At 35.7% G+C, this 19,126-nt stretch overlaps 1 protein-coding gene and 1 long non-coding RNA gene across 3 annotated transcripts in view; one reads left to right on the top strand and one right to left on the bottom strand.

The window, feature by feature from the left end:
- The window catches only part of Ifih1 (interferon induced with helicase C domain 1), a 54,846-nt gene that overhangs the window by 19,152 nt on the left and 16,568 nt on the right, over positions 1-19,126 (bottom strand). For both annotated transcript variants that reach the window (XR_011371814.1, XM_070021935.1), the window contains exons 4-5: positions 10,412-10,516; positions 3,211-3,431 (exon numbers count right to left, since the gene is read on the bottom strand). Coding sequence is in view for 1 of the 2 variants with exons in the window: in XM_070021935.1 (XP_069878036.1) it covers positions 3,211-3,431; positions 10,412-10,516 (326 nt within the window). In the remaining variant the exon portion in view is untranslated. The remainder of the gene's footprint in view (positions 1-3,210; positions 3,432-10,411; positions 10,517-19,126) is intronic.
- On the top strand, positions 41-17,568 carry LOC138826701 (uncharacterized). The gene is made up of 4 exons (XR_011371815.1): positions 41-281; positions 1,439-1,547; positions 16,050-16,208; positions 17,402-17,568. It is a non-coding gene; the product is annotated as an uncharacterized lncRNA (long non-coding RNA).

Raw genomic sequence — 19,126 nt, 5'->3', positions numbered from 1 at the left:
GTTGTGTGTGATGGCGTTAGGCCAGAGACAACATGTCAAAAGAAGGGACTGGAAAGAGCAGGGAAGAGCGAAGACATCTGCAAGAATGGAAAGGCTCTGCGAGAATGAATGACTGGAATCATTTTGGTGACTGAGCAAAGATAAAACAGAAAATAGGCTTGGCAAGGGAAGGGGAAACATTTCATCCTTTTCAGCTAATTCTTGTTGCTGATGGTGGCTGATGGGCATCTGCATACTACGCATCAGAAGGCACATGGAATACCTCCTGGAATGGGAGAGAGGTAAGCCCATGAAGGGCCCATCCTAGGGGGATTTATACAATGAAAACCTAAGAGTTTATACTATGGAAAATACAGAATTGGTTGGGAGAGAGTTTGAAGAGTAAGTTTCAACAAATACACATTCTATTCCTCATAAAGAGACTGATTATGGAATCGATGGTCACATTGCCACTGAGTTCTATAAGTCACCATTTTTACCTGAGACAAACCCCTGTTTGGGGTTAAATAAGGGCTATGTGGCTGAGAAAGACAGCACAGGAAAAGCGCTGTTCTGCCTTAGTATTCAGTTAGGAAGGAAGAGAGGAAGAGCTCCTAAGGAATTCATGAATGGAATCACAATGGACTTAAAATCAGTAATCAAGGCTGTTGAATGAAAGATCAACCATTACCATGGAGGGGTAATGAGAGAAACTGCCATTTAGTGTTTTAATTAAAGTACCTAAATAACTTAACAGATTTGTCAAATGAAGATTCCTGAGCTCCAGGACCCATCTCTAAGGACAGAGCCTTGAAGCCTTTATGTTCCCATGTGACATTTAAGTTTTAAAATTTGAATCCCACAGCTCTTATCTCTCTCTTCCACAAAGCCATTTCTGAGAATATCCTTTCCTTTGTATAGACTTAGGGAGTAATCCAAGAAGGAAGTCAGAAGGAAAGGTTCTGAGGCAGAGAATCAATAATAAATTCAGTTTAGAGAGCTAGCATGATCCAGAAGGAAGAACGTCAGCCCTGACGACTCACTTTAGGAACTGTGTGTGTGACAGTGACTATGTCGGAGTCATCTATATTCTTTTTCAATAAAATAAGAATGATGTTAACTTATTATAGGGATGTGAAAGTCGAATGAAGAACCTAACTTACTGCAGGCAGAAAACCTGTCCTTTCTTTGCAGTAGTACAATATGTTGGAAAGAGAAAATCATTTAGCTTAGAAGAACAGAGTTCAAGTCTCATCTCTGCTGCTTATAGGCTTAGTAACTCCAACAAACTGTTAAAAGTCTCAGAAACTCAGCTTTCAGACAGGGAGAAAAAGCAGAATTACTACCTTATAGAGTCACTTTGTAGAGTTCATAAGATAATGTACATGAGAATGCTTTAGAAATTTGAAGGAAATATTGTATTGTCAACATATACCTCCCATCTTTTCCTAAATTACAGATTCCTTGAGAACAAATTCTGCTTTTGAGTGCTTTCGTGCTGGATAACACAATTAAACATTTACTTTACCATGGAGTGACAGAGCAATGGGAGGTTCTGCCCATTACAGGTAAGTCAAAACCTTCCAGAGAAACAGCATCCTTTGAGCTGCCTTGGGAGATCTCAAGTTGTCACAGGAAATAACAGGAGCTGGATAATCCTGATCATCACTCTAGGTGGCTTTGACTTCCTACTGAAGGCCACAGAGAAAGCCAGATGCAAGTCTGACATGGCTAATTGGAAGGTTTGTGGTCTTCTTGGAGTCTTTTCCTGAGATGTGACAGAGTGTCTGCCAAGACTAATCAAACCCAACTGCTAGCTACTTCTGCTGAATCATATGGGACTGCTTTGTAACATCTGAAGGAACCTGGGATTTATCTCTCATGATGTGGAAGTCCTAGAGAGGAAATGGAAAGTCTGGGTGGGCAGGTGGTGTTTTCATTTCTCCCTGCATTTGAAGGCTATAACTTTAGAAAGAATGGAGGAAGGGAGATGAGAATGAATAGTGCTTGGGAGCAAGATTTCTCTTTTGTGGAGCAAGGGTTATAATACCATGTTTTAGGATGAAACACAGAAGGCATATTATATTGACTTATTAGGATGGATATTTCCTGATTCAGACATCATTAAAGCTGAAGTTACTTTAAAATTCAGAGAAATAAGATAGATGGCAAACAATTACAATATAGCCAAGAGAACTAGTGGAAAGATTTCTAGTAATTCTTAGAACAAAACAGTAAAGAAGCAGATAAAGGAGTATCTATGTTCTTCAATATTCCCATAACAATGCAGTGACTATAAATGATGAGGATAGATTAACACTTAGTATGCGTAAATGTTCTTGTGTAAGAATCATGTAGATTTGATAGGATCAAAGATTTCTGACTAGAATAAAGCATTGAGAGAAAGAAATCTTATAGAAGGTATATTCAATACATTAAAAGGGATATAAATGATTATATAAGAAGAATGATATGAAGAGACAAACATAAGTATCTGAATTTAAGTTCAAACATTAATTTCATGAAAATAAGTTAAGAGAGCTCTACCTTAACAGATTTTCAACTGAGGATAAGTCTGTGATGTCAAAGTAAACAGTCTTGTCTGAGTGTCACACCTTATCTCTCCTGCACTCTGCTTCTGTGGAATTGGATCTCTAGCTTTGAATACTGCAGTCTTGGATAAATACTTGGAAAACTAAGATACCATGGAATAATGCACGGTCTAGAAACCATATTAAAGGAAATATTGTTATTTATTCCAGGGGATAAAAGAAATTACCATAAGACTCAGGATGCTGTCTCCCTGTCTGCCTTGCTGTTGCAAGGCAGAATTTATATTCAGTTTATTACATGTATAGCAAATGTATTATAATATACCATGGATGGCATCTTCAATGAAGTATCTATGATTAAAGAAACTCTAAAAAAATATTGTGAGCTGAGATTCTCAAGATATTTTGTGTTCATTCATACATATTTATATATAATGATAGCTGAGTAAATGCAATCTTTGTATATAAGTTACAGATATTTGATTTAATATTCTAATTTTACAGAAAATTTAACTGTAAGGTTAAAAATTTAGATAGAAAATAGAAACAAATATCAAACATAAAATAAATTATACTCAAACTAAATTTGTGATTCATTGCTACACATATTTTTCTTTAAAGGTTCAGAATATTAAAATGAAAAGGAGCTAATGATGTTTCACTTGTTTCATTTGAATACCTTATTGACCAGTACTATAACTTTCCCAAGTTCCGATGCTTGCTTCTTTTTGTCCAAGTGGTCCTTGGCAATGTAAACAGCCACTCTAGTTTTCCCACTTCCTGTAGGCAGGCAGATAATTATATTCTTTCCTTCCAAGGCTGGTTTGGCAACTTCCATTTGGTAAGGCCTAAGCTGTAGTTCTGGCTCAGGGGAGGCTCTTTCTGCCACCTTCTCTTCATCTGAAGGGAGTTAAGTCAAGAAACAAAGAGAATAGACAATAAAACAAGTAAGGCCAAGAAGGCTGAAACAGAATATGTAAGCCCCTTGGTTTGCAGAGTCCTTTTCCTCTGTGCTTCAAACTGCTCTATTTCCTATTTGCTATAGCACAGAGTGTTACCCCCTGTCCATACTTGTAGGATATGATCCAGGCAGTGTATCATATGGAAGCGGTCTAGGGTGAGGGTGAAGATGGAGTGAATTAAAAGCACACAGACTTCAGTAGGGGGCAATATGTGTTTCAGAGTGGGCAAGGCCAAGAGAATTGTTATAAAGGGCAGGCAGAAGTGTAGACTTGGCAGTTCATGTTGCTAATGTATTATATTTCCTGTTTTACCAGTATGCTCTGCTCATTTCTTTTAACCCTTCCACCCATATAGCAACAATAACTAGTGAAGTAGGACTTGTTATTTATCCTTGTTCTGGATTCTATTTTTTTAATAGTTTTTTTTGTGAAAATACTGTACAGAGGGATTACAGTTACATGAGCAAGGTAATGAGTACATTTCTTATCAAGCATTGTTGCCTCCTCCTTTGTTTTTCCCCTCCCATCCCTTCCCTCCCACCTCCACAACTACACTCCCCCCAGTCTAAATTGTAAAGTTCATTTTTCAACATAGTGTCTTGTACATATCATTGTTACAATAGGTCCACCTATATCTCTATTTAAACATTTTGTTTTTTCCCTTCCCCTCCCTAAATTATACCCACATCAAATACAGTGAAAACAGGGATTATAGCATGGGTGAGGAACATACAAAGCAACAACAACAACAAAAAGATCACTTGGTACCTTATAAATACGTTAGAAACAATAGCAAGAAAGAAAAAAACCACTTGTGTCCCTATCTTGGGGTTCATTTCCCTTAACTTAATCGTATTTGGTCATATGTACATAGCTTTTGACTTTTTCTATTTGTCCCAGACATATACTTGTTATTGCAAATAAGGGAAACCATGGGCCCTATGTTACTTTGGGCCTGGCTTACTTCACTTAATATAATTTCTTCCAAGTCTAGTCTTTCCATTTCCTAACAAATGTGGTGATGTCATTCTTTCTGATGGAGGCATAGAATTCCATTCCACATTTTCTTGATCCATTCATCTATTGAGGGGCATCTGGGCTGGTTCCATATCTTAGCTATGGTAAATAATGCTACAATAAGCATAGTTTTGTTTTGGTTTTAACTTTTTGATGGCACAAGGGTTTGAACTCGTGATCTTCTGCTTACTAGCCAGGCACTCCACCACTGACTCATACCATCAGACTTTTATACTGTCTCTTCAATTAAAAAAAATTTTTGTGTGTGCAAGTCTGGGGCATGAAGTCAGGGCCTGTCCACAGTCCCCGAGCTTTTTCTTGCTCAAGGCTAACACCACTTGAACCATAGCTCTACTTCCGGCTTTTTGGTAGTTTATTGGAGGTAAGTCTCACAGATTTTCCTGGCCATGCTGGCTTTGAACTGCATTCCTCAAATAGTAGCCTCCTTAGTAGCTAATACAGCAACCATGAGCCACTAGCACCCAGCTTTATTTATACTGTTTTTTAGATAGGGTTGCATTTCCTTCCTAAGGTAGACTCATGTACTTCAATCCACCTGTTTCAGATTTCTCAGATCATGTAGGTGCCAGATCTCCTAACCCTCAGTTGAGAAGTGATCTTGTGAACTTTTCTGTCTGGGTTGCCATCAAACTATAATGTTCCTAATTTCAGCCTTCTAAGTACCTAGGATTGCAAGTATCCTAATTAGTTTTTGCAGCATCCTCCTTAGCTTTAGATAAAAGCTGAAATTATTATACTTCACTTTTTCATCACTTGATCTTTGGGTCTTTGAGTTCAAATAGCTCCCTCAAATACCTAAGTCCTCAGGTTCTCACATCTCATATAAAATATATATATTTGCATATGAATTTATAATACCCCTTCTACTATAAATCATCTTTAGACTACTTAAAATACCTGTTGCAATGTAGATTTGTGTAAATAGTTGTGATATTGTATTGTTTAGGAAATAGAGACAAGAGTATTAAGTTTTCAAAATAATTTCGATCTTTTTTGTTTAAATCTGCACGTGTGAAACCAATTGATATGGAGAGTTGACTGTTCACCCGGTGCATACTTGTGTATGCATATGTAAAGTCTTCCTTCCTTCCTCAGTTAAACTGAGAAGCAGCATTTCCCTCCTAGCCTTTAATTTAATAGGCTTTCTTTGAAAGGTGAAACCATTTTGTAACATCAAACTACATTGTGACTAAATTTCCCATTTAGGTTTGAATTGTGACCTTATTACTTCCTGATATGTCTATCTCCATGTATTCATACTGTTTCCAGAAACTGTATAGGACAATATAATACAATCATTTCCAAGTTAACAAATATTTTTAAGAATTGAAAACATAACTTAATGTGATGGAGGTTAAAAGAATATAACAACATATCTTGGTTTAGATATATTTTATTTTTTAATCTAGATTAGCCAAAAGGAAAAGATGTAAAAAATGTATCAGATTACAATGTGGAATTTAGTCAAACAAACATTATGTCAGTTTCTACGTCCAGGTTAAAATTTACATTATCATGAGAAAAAATAAAATGACAGCACCAACCAGAATTTTATCCCACATGAAATAAGTGTTCTTCTTACCAAATCCAAATAAAACTAAGCTAACATAATCCCATTAACTCCTGAGAATTTGCTGATGAGTCCATTTTAATCACTGGCTGATTCTATTTAAATAGGTTTTAGTTTGTTGTGATAGTGCTATCTGAACAGGTAGGAAAATTCACACCAAAAATCACTTAGTAAAACTCATCTACTGACCCAGCAGGAAATTTGCTATCTGTATGGATGAGTAAAGACAGATGAGCTATATACTATTAAGCTATTATTGCTGATTCACTTCATTTGATCTTCATTTAAAACTCACAAGGCCAACAGCAGTTAAAATACACATGTATGAGATTTCTTTCAATGTTGGTTTTGAGCTATTTTGTATTGATCACCTTACATTCATGTAAGGTTCAAAATTATTTAAGAATAACACTATTTTTTACTTTAGGGAGCTTATAGAATCCTAATATTTTACCTTCATTAGAAGAATTTATTACATAACTCTTCCCAAAAGAGCCAAAATATTTATAAAGTTGTTAATTAATGGAGAAAGTTTGTTAAAAGATAGCAATATCTTTTCTTCCTTGAATTTCACTCTAGGTAAATTTTAACATAGATTTTTAAGAATAATAAGGTGTTTCCTTTCTCACACATGGTTATGTTTGAAGAATAATTTCCTTCTCTTATATTTACTACAACAGAAGTTGAAAATATTACAACCTTTTTATTTATCTTTCCAAGGAATTTAAAACCAGGCTAAGTGAGTAAAATGTCAGCCTGACTACACTACACGTGTAAGATATTTAAAGTACTAATTAGTTTTAAAAGGGCTAGAATGGTAAACGGCTATCATTTGTAAAATTTAACTCTAGAACTTAAGTCAAAAGACTTAATGCTACTTAACTGGTCACACACCACTAATTTATTCTGTAGTAAATACTGACTGTGTGACTATTCCTTGTAATGTACTGCCAATATATATATATATATATATATTTTCCCCACAAAGAACTCAGTATGTGGAACACTAGTGCTACTGTTTACGATATCTGGGTAGGTTTGCCATAAGGGTAATACTAGCTACTCAGAAGACAGAGGTGAAAGGATCACAGTTCAAGGCCAGGCCAGTCAAAATGCTAGTGAAAACCATCTCAAGGTAATAGTGACTCCCACTTGAATATGGGGCTAGGTGGGAGGCATAAGTAGGAAGATCAAAATCTGAGCCTGCCCTGGAAATAGAAAAGTAAGGGAAAAAAGGGCTTGGGCATGGCTAAGTTGGTAGAATTCCTTAGCATTGCCAAAATAAAGTAATAGATGTAATAATTCATCTAATTAAAGTTCAGATTTAGTAACAAATGCCTACTTCTGTACTGTGTGGCTTTTATAGGTACTCAAAATCCTAATATCCTAATATTTCACCTCCATAAAATTATATATACATATAAGGCTATATGTGTATATACATATATATGCCTAGATAAATTAGTTGCTTGATAAATTATTAGTTCAATAATAGTCTTTAGTTTTGAGTTAAGACTAGGAGATTGGATGGGCAGCCTCACGTTTAAAATGCATAAAAACAGAGCAGATATGGTAGAAGTTAGAGTTGGATTCAATGTGAGAATAGCATCCAAAGGAAAAGAGCTGGGTGAGTGCTAAATATGCCGCTTGATTCTTGTCTTATCACATCCTCTGACACAGGGATGAAGAAATTATTCCTATAAACATAAAAAAAGAATTTTCTCTTCTCTGTCACCAGAAGGAGAAACTGGGCTGGAATCACTGAGTCTGGAGCCAATTCCCCTTATAAAAGATATGTTTGGGTTCTTATTTGTTTGTTTATTTTTGGCTTTCTCTGAAAAGCATAATCAATTGCATACAATAAAGAAAATAGTATTTCAGGATGCACAGGCTTTGAACTACATTGTACAATTCAAAACAAAACACAAAAAACTGTTGCAGACCTCAAAATTATATCATACAAATGGTCAAAAAAGAAATCAAATAGGGTTTAAATAATAATATTCTATTGGAACTACACCATGTGGCAAATTTCATTCTCACATTGATTTTGACAGCTGAGCTATTCTTGGAGAGAAAAGGTCTGTCACTGCATGTGTTTGAAATCGACAAAGTATTCTTTTACCTATAGTGTGCAACTAAGGAAAAATACATGATTTCAGTTGAACAAATATTAATAGATATTACCTCAAAATAGGAGTACACACCAGGTCAATGTACATTACCACATTTTTAAGAAGGGAGTATATATCTCTAAAACTGGGAAATGAAATTTTTCACAATGTAATTAGAATATTTAAACTCTAAAAGGACCAGTGATCAGATTTTGCTGTGGTCTAATATTTGCACAGAGAACATGCGCTGTGTAAGCTCACATTCAGCGTACCATGTCTGCAAGTTGGCCTTTTAAGGAGGATTACACACATGGAGGATAACGTCTTTTTCAGTGTCAATGGCAAAGGTTAAAATACAATTGCAAACCCCGTAATACTTTCCAGTTACTCAATATATCTTCACCAATTTACCAAAATTTCTGATTGAAGATTTTGGCTTGAGCTTAACCTGGGGGTGGGGGGTGAGAAATGTCATAATTTCCACCAGCTGAAAATTTTACTGCATACTCTGCAAAATAATTCTTTGTCCCTAAACACTGATCTATCTAAGATTTCAAGTGTGTCCTTTGAAAATGTGCTCTAAAATATGTATTTGCCTTTGTAAATGTATTTGCTTTTTCAAAGTAGATTGCACTCGGTTTTATCATGTCTTTCACGCCACATTGAAGACTAAAAAATCAGCAAATACATTTGCTAACAGCTCTCAATAGGCAAAATGCCCCGCAAATAAAGGATACGTTTTAGATAATTTGTCAAATGAATGAATATTGTTAAAAAGCCCTTACTTAGACAAATAAGAATGAAGACCACATCCAGAAGCTTAAAATCAGCCGTATAGATGTTAACTATTGGCTGGGGTATATTTTTAGTTGTACCATCAATAACTTGCAATAGAAATGTTAATTATTAAATTTTAACAGTGTTATGACAAGGACAGAAAAACAAATACAATCTACAGAAATAAGCTTACATCAAGAACTTAATAAGCTCTAACTGAACTGAATAGAAAATGAATTAACTCTTTTAAATTACAATTAAAGTTATGACTGACTCCTGGTTACTTTATTTTCTCCAAATGAACTTGTTCTTAAGAATACATAAGTAGAAGCCGAGGTACAATATAGGAAGCTCTTAGGGAAATGACAGCCTTGATACAAACTGTCTTTCTTGTAAGACTTACTGAAATCTATATTTCTATAATTCTGACAAGGCAGGATGATAATCGAAATTATACAATACTTTTTAAGTGGAAACAACTCAACTATAAATAAAGAATAAAATAATGTTTTGGAACATGTCAGTTTTCTATTGTTTCTTAGCTGTTCACATTGCAAAGAATATTTTGGTCATTTGTTACTTTTACTTATGAAATATTTCAAATATATTGATAAAATTATGTAATAGATATCTAATAACTCATGGCCCACAGCCAAAAGATGTTAACCTCCTAACTCAGTAGTAGTAATCACAGAATATACTATCAAAGAATATAAAAGAATAGTTTGAGTCCACTGAAATGACAGATTAGGAAATCTAATAGGAAAACATATTTAACTGATGAAGGAATAAGGGGTGGGAACTAGCACAGCCTCCTACTGCTACTGTGATTTACATCCAATATGAAGAACACTATGGGAAATAGCTAGTCAAGTTTTCAACTCTTGACCAAAGTATCTCATCTTATACTCCTATTGAAGAGCTGTGTATACAAAATGTGACTCTTTTAACTGTATGTGTAATTTCTAACCTTTCTGTTTCCTGGGTGTTGTTGGTTATCTGTAATTATCTAATCACCTTCCTCTTAATGAGAGTGTTATATTTTCACTTAAATATAATTTCATAAAAAGTTGCACCTGGAGGAAGATAATTGTACCAAACTGCATGGAGAACTGAAGCGCAGTCCCAATGAATGAGAACAGACCTCATAATGAAATAGATGATATCACTCTGTGAAATGTGGCATATACAGATCAAAAAGAGAGAGACTGGGTGAAAATTAGGATTTGGTTTTCAGGCTTTTGTAAGTTGTACTTTTAGAGGAAGTAAATGGCACGGTTCCAGGATGACTCCTGCAGAAAAGAATTGCCTTAATTACATAAGTAGTACATTAGGGAGGGTGTGAGCAGCCCCCATGCATTCCACTATATGGCGTCTTATTTCACACTTTTTAAGGTTTACACAACAGTTAGGCAGTACCTGAATCACTTCCCATGGTGCCTGAATCACTGCCCATGTTGCTGTTATGTCCAAGACTTTCATCTAAGCAGCTGACACTTCCTTCTGCCAAACTTGTGTCTGATTCTGCAAAGGAAAACATTTTAAAATATTTTTAAAATATTTCCGAGTATAAACGTATTTTAACTGCACACCTCTACAGCACACAGAACATACAGTTCAATGCAAAGTGAGGAAGGTACACGCAGACAATTATGAATAAAAGGTAAGAGTTTCTGGCAGGCTACACTAAAGACAAAAACTCCTCTAAGGATAGATAGCTACTGGGTAGTGATTCCAATATGTATTACCTATTTCACGTACTGTACATGCAACATGAGAACAAATGCACCACCCAAGCATGTGTGATTCTAATCAGTATTCTTCATGAAAATAATGGCCCCAACAAAGACTACTGAAGGTTGAAAATGGTTTTTAAGCAGAAATCATCGAGCTATTTTCATGCAAAATGGTAGAGAACTAATGAAGTATGAAAATTATTAAAAAGTACCTGAACCCACTAGGTAGTTATGAAAATGATGTTTCAGTGATAAGTATATATTTAAAACTTCAAACTGAATTTTCTCAAGAAGAATATCACTGAAGCCTAGCATTACGCCCTATTAGAAGCTTATGGGAGTAGGAAATACTGTTCTTCTTTTCTATAATTAAACTAAGCTTCCAATAGTTAGTATGAATATTTTTTGCTTAATCCTGATTTTCTGTTTTTCCGTCATCAGCAACAAAGCTTTCTGTATACCTTTCTTTCAAGGAAGGAATTTTTCCCACAATGTTTGTTTCTGCGGATGTATTCAGTCTCAGCTTTAAGGAGCACCAACTAGGGTTACACCATTAAAAGTCAGAGCACTGTGATTCCTAAGGTTGGCTCTGGAATCAGACTTGTGAAATTTGCAATTGACATTTCTCTGTTCTTAGATTGCTCTTATTTAAAGTGGGTCTGACATCACTTATTTCACAGGTTATTAACTGATATTAGGTACAGTAAGCTCTTGGAACAGTAGCTCAATTTCAAGTGACTAGAAAAATAAATTGGGGAGAATGATGAAAGGGGTGACACTGATCAAGATCCATTGTATTCATAAACTGATTTGCTGCATGGTAACCCCTTTGTACATGGTAACTCCTTTGTACACCTACTTAAAGATAACAAAAATATAATTAAAAATGAATGTACATTATGTAGTTGGTATGTTACTAGTACATCCAAACCAGTTGCTAATATTCTTAGAATAAACCATATTTCATAATCTTTGTATTTGGGAGATATTAACATTATTTCCTAAAGCTTTTCAATGCAATAATCAATTCTACTCAGGTAGCTCCTTTTGTTTTACTTCAAAATACTCTTGAGTGCCACGTGTGTATTCAGGGCTGGAAACAGAAATAGAAAGCAGATGCATAAGATGATACCAACAAAACTTCTGGAGAAAGAGATACAAATTATAGGTACTTATAACCAGTTAATTTTTTTTCAAGTCATAGGAAGTAAGTAGCTTTATATTGCAAAAAAAAATCATTCCTTTCAAGTGTGTTTTAATGAGTTTAATCCTTGTATACTGTTCTTTGGTGCTGTTACAATTAAGATGATTCCTTCACAACCCAAAGTCCTCTCAAGCCCCCTTGTGGATAATGCTCCCCTAGTATCCTGCAGCAACCACAGATGTGGTTCCTGATCCTGTAATGTTATTCTCCCCAGGGTGTCATAAAAATGGATCCGTGTGACATGAAATCTTCATGTCTGTCCACTTTAACTTAGCACAAAGTATTTGAGATTCATCCAGTGTTATTGCTATCAATAATGTCTTCCTTTTTATTGCAGCCTAGTATTCTATTGAGTATCCTGTGACATCTTAGACATTTCCCCTCCAATTTGAATAAGTCCATTTAGCTTGAGAGAGATAGGGGAATTTCTTGAAAGTTGGAAGTTAGCTGGTAAGAAAGTTGTAGAAAAATTCTCAATGGACGCACATACTGTTTAAGTATATTAGCACAACATAAATAAACTAATGTGAAATACTGTGCTTATCAGTTGTCGTAGATTAGCTCTAAAACTCGATTTGAGGAATCCCTTATGATCACACGGGGAAACCTGCACATCTCACTGAGAGATTTTAAACATAGCACTTTGCAATTCCCAAAGGTATGTCTTGTTAGAAACTCAGAGGCGAGTGTTGGATAGAGCTGTCAAGCCGAAGAGCATTTTGGGCAGATGTACTGATGAAAAGAGAATATGATTTGTAAGGAAAAGGCAAGGTGTAAAATGAGATGGGAAAAATGTCATTTCAGGGATAATTCTGGTTCTAGAAATACAGGCTGAGAATTGTGAAGCCAAAAAAAAAGTAAGTTGATTTGTTCTTTTACAAGTAGAACGAAGAACTGAAGAGAATAACAAAATCACTGAAACATACATAAAAATATAATGTAGAAAATATAAAATTACTCTCAGTAAATGAAATAGAAATGATCACTTGTGATGATGGTCAATTCCCATAATTTCCATCTATTTGTTGTGTATGTGAAGCCAGGCTTTCCTTAAGCTTTATTCTAGAGGGAATACATTTTGTGGGAGTTACTTATACAATATGTAAAAGAAATATTGATATAGTGTTGCTACTAGTAGGTGAGTATGACCAATTAAGTTCATTGTCTAGATTATTTATTTTAATCTCACAATCAAATCTGCAATTTATCTGGAGGACACCGAGTTCAGAGCTTGCATGAAAACTGTAATGAAAATTAGGTCTCCAGCTCTCAACACATGAAAGATATGCATTGTCAGCTTAATTTTGTAGGTGAGAATCCAAGACTCACAGAGATCCTGCAGTGTATGTATACCACACAACTCTGGGGGAACAGCCCTACCTTTGTAAAAGTCCAGAAAGTTAGTACTTTGGCTACAACATCAACTTGGCTGCTGATCGGTGGGAAGCTTTGTAAACAAGCAAAGCATCCTGTATCCATCGTGTTCAGTGAAATAAAAAAGCAGCGACAGACATTTCATAGTAATGTCAAGTTCTCCTCTAAAATTAAAACAGAGTTTATCTTTCCAAGGGGGTGCAGTGGGGGAAGAAAAGTTTAAGAGGTGATTGTAGTTTGCTAACATTTTCTAATTCCCTTATAGAAGCCCAGTAACTTTCCATTCAAGAGTCCATACTCAATTTTGCACGAAAGTTAGAAAGGAATGCTATTGTCATCACTGAAGAAAACTAATGGCAATAATTCTGCTAATACTATTATAAAAAAATCAAAGTGAGCAGACAGGCCCATTTCTTTGTCATTTTAAGAGTACATAAATCTGTAGCTTCTCTATCCTAAAATAATTTAGTTTCCTAGGCAGCAAATTGTTCTGCATTTTTATTGTTCTTTTCTTTCTTAGAAAGTACAAAAGGAAATAACTTTAGTAATAAAATAAAATATACTGTATCTCCCATTGAAAATGCCATCCCTAGAAGTTTTCCTGCTGTGTTTACTTAAAAAAATTATCTCTCACACACACACACGTATCCACCTCTCAAAAAAAAAAAATGACACCAAGATCTATAAACTGAACTCACGTTACCAAAGATGAATCAACCAACCTATTGAGTATGTACCAAAAATTCCTCTATTGCTGGGTGCTAGTGGTATATGCCCATAATCCTAGCTATTCAAGCTGAGACCTGAGGATCATGGTTCAAAGCCAGCCTGAGGAAGAAAAGTCTGTGAAACTCTTATCTCCAATTAAGTACCAAAAAAAATGAAAGTAGTAGTGGGCCTCAAGTGGTAGAACACTAGCTTTGAGCTAAAAAGCAGGAACAGTGGCCAGACCTGAAGTTCAAGCCCCAGGAGCAGCACAATCACCACAATACAAAATTCTTATATTTAATATTTAATATTACTTTCTTTTTTTAATTTGTGCTTATCAAAATGAAGTCTGACATTGGTTCTAATAAATAAACCCATGTGACACATCTGATTTTAAGGTAAAACATATATAGAGTCAATTGGTGATAAGCTTTTTCCATAAGAACATGTATTTAGAAAACAGCAACTTAAGTCTTCAGATCTGAAATCGGCAGGCAATTAGTACTTCCTTATTTATTATTTTAAGAATGACTCTGTTAAATCAGGGAGGAGAATCTTGAGAAACTGCTGGTTAAAGGTGTATTGAATATTGCCTACTAAGGTTAATTGACTTTTACACACACGGCATTTTCTCTAGGGAAATTATCAAAACTATCTATGAGAGAAAGTGCAAAACGACAGTAATTTCTGTAAAAGTAGTCATTCATATCAATTTCTCTTGCAAGAAAGAAAATTATACTTGCTGTGTTCAAAGACAGGATTTTCTGTAATAGTCTGGTAACTAGGAGAAAAAGAACAGCTTTGGTTAGATATCTGAGGTCAGCCAAAGTCATGGAGGAACTGCCTCATTTTGGAAAGACATCTTGACTATTTGGCTAACAGGGAAGAAATACTAATTGGAATCTAAGAAATTTCATATTTCACTATCACAGGCCTTAAATACTTTAAAATATATATTCAAAATCATTTAGAAATGAAAAATATTGAAGTTAAGAAAATTCAAAGGGTTTTGGAAGAGCATCTTTGAAGTGCTTTTACATCTATTCGAACGTAAAGTCTGCCCTCTGCTGGAAAATCTTATAACCAGCAGCAGAGAATAATGCAGTTTTTATACAGAGCTTAAGCTTCTTTAGGTAAAACTCAACTTGGCTCTCACTTGCATTCCTTCCAGGCACTGTCTTTCCTATTTTCAGCCTCGCTACCTTTCTCACAATGTAGCCTCTTTATCCCTGCCTCCTTACAGGTTCTCTTTCCTGAAAGGTAGTTTTGCATTTCTTTAGGAAACAATACCAGAAGAAAGGGCCTCTGTGTATATGGAGAAAGAACACCAACTGCTCTGTTCTCCTGAGAGCTAGTGCTCACAAGGTCTTCAAGATGTCTAATTCCATTTTACATGGTAATTTTATGTTTATTCTGGTTCTGCACTCGGCGATGCATTTGAGTGTGTCACATCTAGCTTCCCTTCAGCTTCACAAGTCTCTCATGAAAAACTACCCCCGAAAGCTTGACACACACACATGTGCGTACATGCACGCAGGCATACACATACATACGAAGCCTGCATGGGTTCACCAAGTGGGCTTTAATTTCATATTATTAATAATACATATCTCCTTTCCTTTGAAAACGATCTTTTGTGAGAGGAAATAGATCACTTTTATTTTCAGCTCTATGTATATGGATCTACACACTCACACACACGCTCACATTTTGGTCTGTCATATTTTGTTCTCTGTGCCAGGGAACATGTGTTCTCACAGAATGGAGAGGAGCCACCGCCACCCACCTTGCATATTCTCTCCTGGATCCAAGCTTCTAGGAAATGAGTTCCCCAAAGAGAAAAATCTCTCCGAGAGCACAGGCCCACATGGCTATCTGCGGAGCTCCTCTGCTCCTGTTTATAGAATTTGGTTTTGTTTTTCCCCCCTCCTCTCTTTCACCGCTGAAATGTTTCAACTAGCATTGAATTTGAATTGTGTGTGTAGCGATGTTAGCTTAAATTGTATCATCTATGCCTGTTGGTCTTTGCACCTAGGTCTGCACACAGAAAGATGGTTATTCAGATTTAGAATAACCACACCCATTGGAATGACCACTTCGCTTACTACCCAACAGCAACAAGCATCAAGATGACCACCTTGGAAGCAAGGCTCCGCAATAATGAGGTTTTTTCAGGATTGCAAGGTAGACAAAGGTGAATTGGAATCCTAAACTTGACCAGGGGAAGTACAAGGGGACATATGTTTAAAGGGGAATAATAAAGGGGAATAATGTTAAACTGTCACTCTTCATACTGGGTTTTAAAGAGTTCACCATGGTTTTAAAAAGTTTTGCTAATTTTCATGGCATAAATATTCTCATCACAACCAATTTCAAAATATTACAATGAAATGGTAGCGTCCTGGTAGCTCATGCCTATAATCCTCGCTACCCAGAAGGTGAGATCTAGAGGACTGAGGTTCAAAGCCAGCATAGGTAGCAAAACCTACAAGACTCCATTTCCAATTAACCAGCAAAATGTTGGACTAGAGGCATGGCTGAAGTGATAGAGTGTTAGCTGTGAGCAAAAAAGCCAAGTAAGAGGGGATATCAGGGTGATGTCACTTCATGAAATGACCACTAGGTATATTCTCCTCATTGAAGATGGCCCTACAGTGATCATCTGAAATGAAACACATTCATTGGGCTGGTATTTCATAATTATCCAAACATCAAGTCATTAATTTTTAAAATTTTCTCTTGATTTGGGAAAAGCAATTGTTAAAATTACAGTTAATTTCAGGCCCAGAGTTCAAGTCCTATGACAGACAAAGAACAAAGAAATATACATATAATATATAATATATAATTGAAATAAAATTACAGTCAACTAGGAGCCAGTGGCTCACATCTACATATCCTAGCTACAAAGTCATGGAGGAACTGCCTCATTTTGGAAAGATATCTTGACTATTTGGCTAACAGGGAAGAAATACTAATTGGAATCTAAGAAATTTCATATTTCACTATCACAGGCCTTAAATACTTTAAAATATATATTCAAAATCATTTAGAAATGAAAAATATTGAAGTTAAGAAAATTCAAAGGGTTTTGGAAGAGCATCTTTGAAGTGCTTTTACATCTATTCGAACGTAAAGTCAAGCCTCTGCTGAGATCTGAGGCTTGTGGTTTGAGGTTAGCCTCACCAGAGACCTTTAGCTCCAGTTAACCACCAAAAAGCCTGAAGTGGCTTGTATGATAGACCCTCAAGCAAAAAAGCTAAGAGATGGTGCCTAGACTCTGAGGAGCCCCAGTACTACCACCTGTCCCCTCTTCACAAATATTCACTCCTCTTTTATGAAACTGTTTCCTTGAGCATGTTTTGAGCATATTTGTTTTTACTTAAGTTAATGATGCTCTACCAACCTGAATTGCTGCCTGCCACCTCTGTTTCCATCCAGCAAAGGACTTCAAGGATCAAGTGAAATGTCTGCTGTTCCTCCCCAAAATGATCAAATTCATGGATCAGTCTTCTGTCTTTTCCAAATCTTCTCTCCCCTTTGACATATAGATCTTGTGCATCTTTCCTATGAAATAAATTATCTTTCTCTCTGGAGGCATGCGATTTGTTTTGTTCACCTAAATTGCAACCATTTTGAGTACGAATACAATGGCCCAATACTTTGGTCATTCGATACTATGACCTGACCAAGTCACTTCTGTCTTTATAAATGCTTGGTTTGTTTTATTCATGCATTCATTTATTTGTATATTACTTTTGTGTCAGTCCTAGGGCTCAAACTCAGAGCCTCATTACTGACACTAAACTTCTTTTGTTCAAGGCTAATGCTCTACTACTTTAGCCATAGCTGTACATCTGGCTTTTTTATTTTTTTGTAATTTATTGGAGACAAGAGTCTTATGGACTGTGCTGCCTGGCTTGGCTTTGAACTTCAGTCCTCAGATCACAGCCTCCTGAGTAGATAGGATTACAGTCATGAGTCACTGGCACCCAGCAAATACTTAGTTTCTAATCCTTGTCTGTACTCCCAATAAGATAAGGCAAGATCTACTGCTCAAATGAAAAAGAAAAGCACCACATTTGTTAAAATTCTGCTAAAATTCCTTAAAGTTTGTGGCCACAAACAGATGTCATGTAAATAAGTCAGGCCTGCATTACTATATGCCAGTGTAATTTCTTTCTGATACAATACCTTTATCCTTATTTCCTTTTTGTACTCTTATGCATTTGTGAGGCATAGATAATCCATGGTAGTTTCTGATAAAATATGAGCCTATAAAATTCTTTAATAAGCTCCAATACCAGCAGTGTCAGCAGCAATGCTGTCTTTTCCTCTCCCTTTCCTCTCTCCACCCCCACCTGCTTGAACTGAATCAGAAATACTGCTAGTCTTCAGTAATTAATAACTAAATTCAGAAAAAATGTAAACATACAGGAAAGATTCTTAATTCAAATAAATCCTGAAACAGTAAGGATTATTCTGAGACAATTACTAAAGCAATTATCTTTTCCCTTTAGGTCTCAAATTCTGTGATTTTTTTTTCTTTCTAGAGATCCTAAAAATCTCTAGATCATTACAGGTTAGTGATATAGAATATTATTTTGGTCCTAAAGTCCCAGGATAAATTTTGTGGCATTTTAAAAGAAATTAGAATAGACTAAATCTAAGATTGGACTTTGGTCTATAAAAAGGCAAAACAACAACAACAACAATGAAAAAGTGCTGTAACAGATTGAGTCAGGGAGAAGGAGGCTGTTTTATAAAGGTCAATTTTTAAACCCCTCCTACAGAACATGATCTATGCAAAATATATCCACAATATATTCCAAAGCATAATGTCACCGGATAAACCTAAGGAGTTGAACATATGGGGAATATGAAAAAGAAGGTATTAAAGTCTGAAAACAAGCAGGTTGGTAAGCTCATTAGCTGGGGTGGAATTTTAAAATCTTCACGTGAACGAATATATAAATCAAAATATACACATGCGTTCACAGTCATGCGCACTGTGTATTCACACATGACACGCGCCACCGTTACATTATCATCCACATCAGAACTGAGAAATTCTTCGCTCTTTAGAAATGTAAAAGCGCCCTCTGCCGGTTG

The sequence above is a fragment of the Dipodomys merriami genome, unplaced genomic scaffold (genome assembly GCF_024711535.1).
Source record: "Dipodomys merriami isolate MVZ:Mamm:240054 unplaced genomic scaffold, mDipMer1.0.p SCAF_1, whole genome shotgun sequence".
In the NCBI taxonomy this organism is placed as follows: domain Eukaryota; kingdom Metazoa; phylum Chordata; class Mammalia; order Rodentia; family Heteromyidae; genus Dipodomys; species Dipodomys merriami.
Note: the sequence above shows the minus strand (reverse complement) of the source record. Positions and strands in the feature narration are given on the sequence as shown.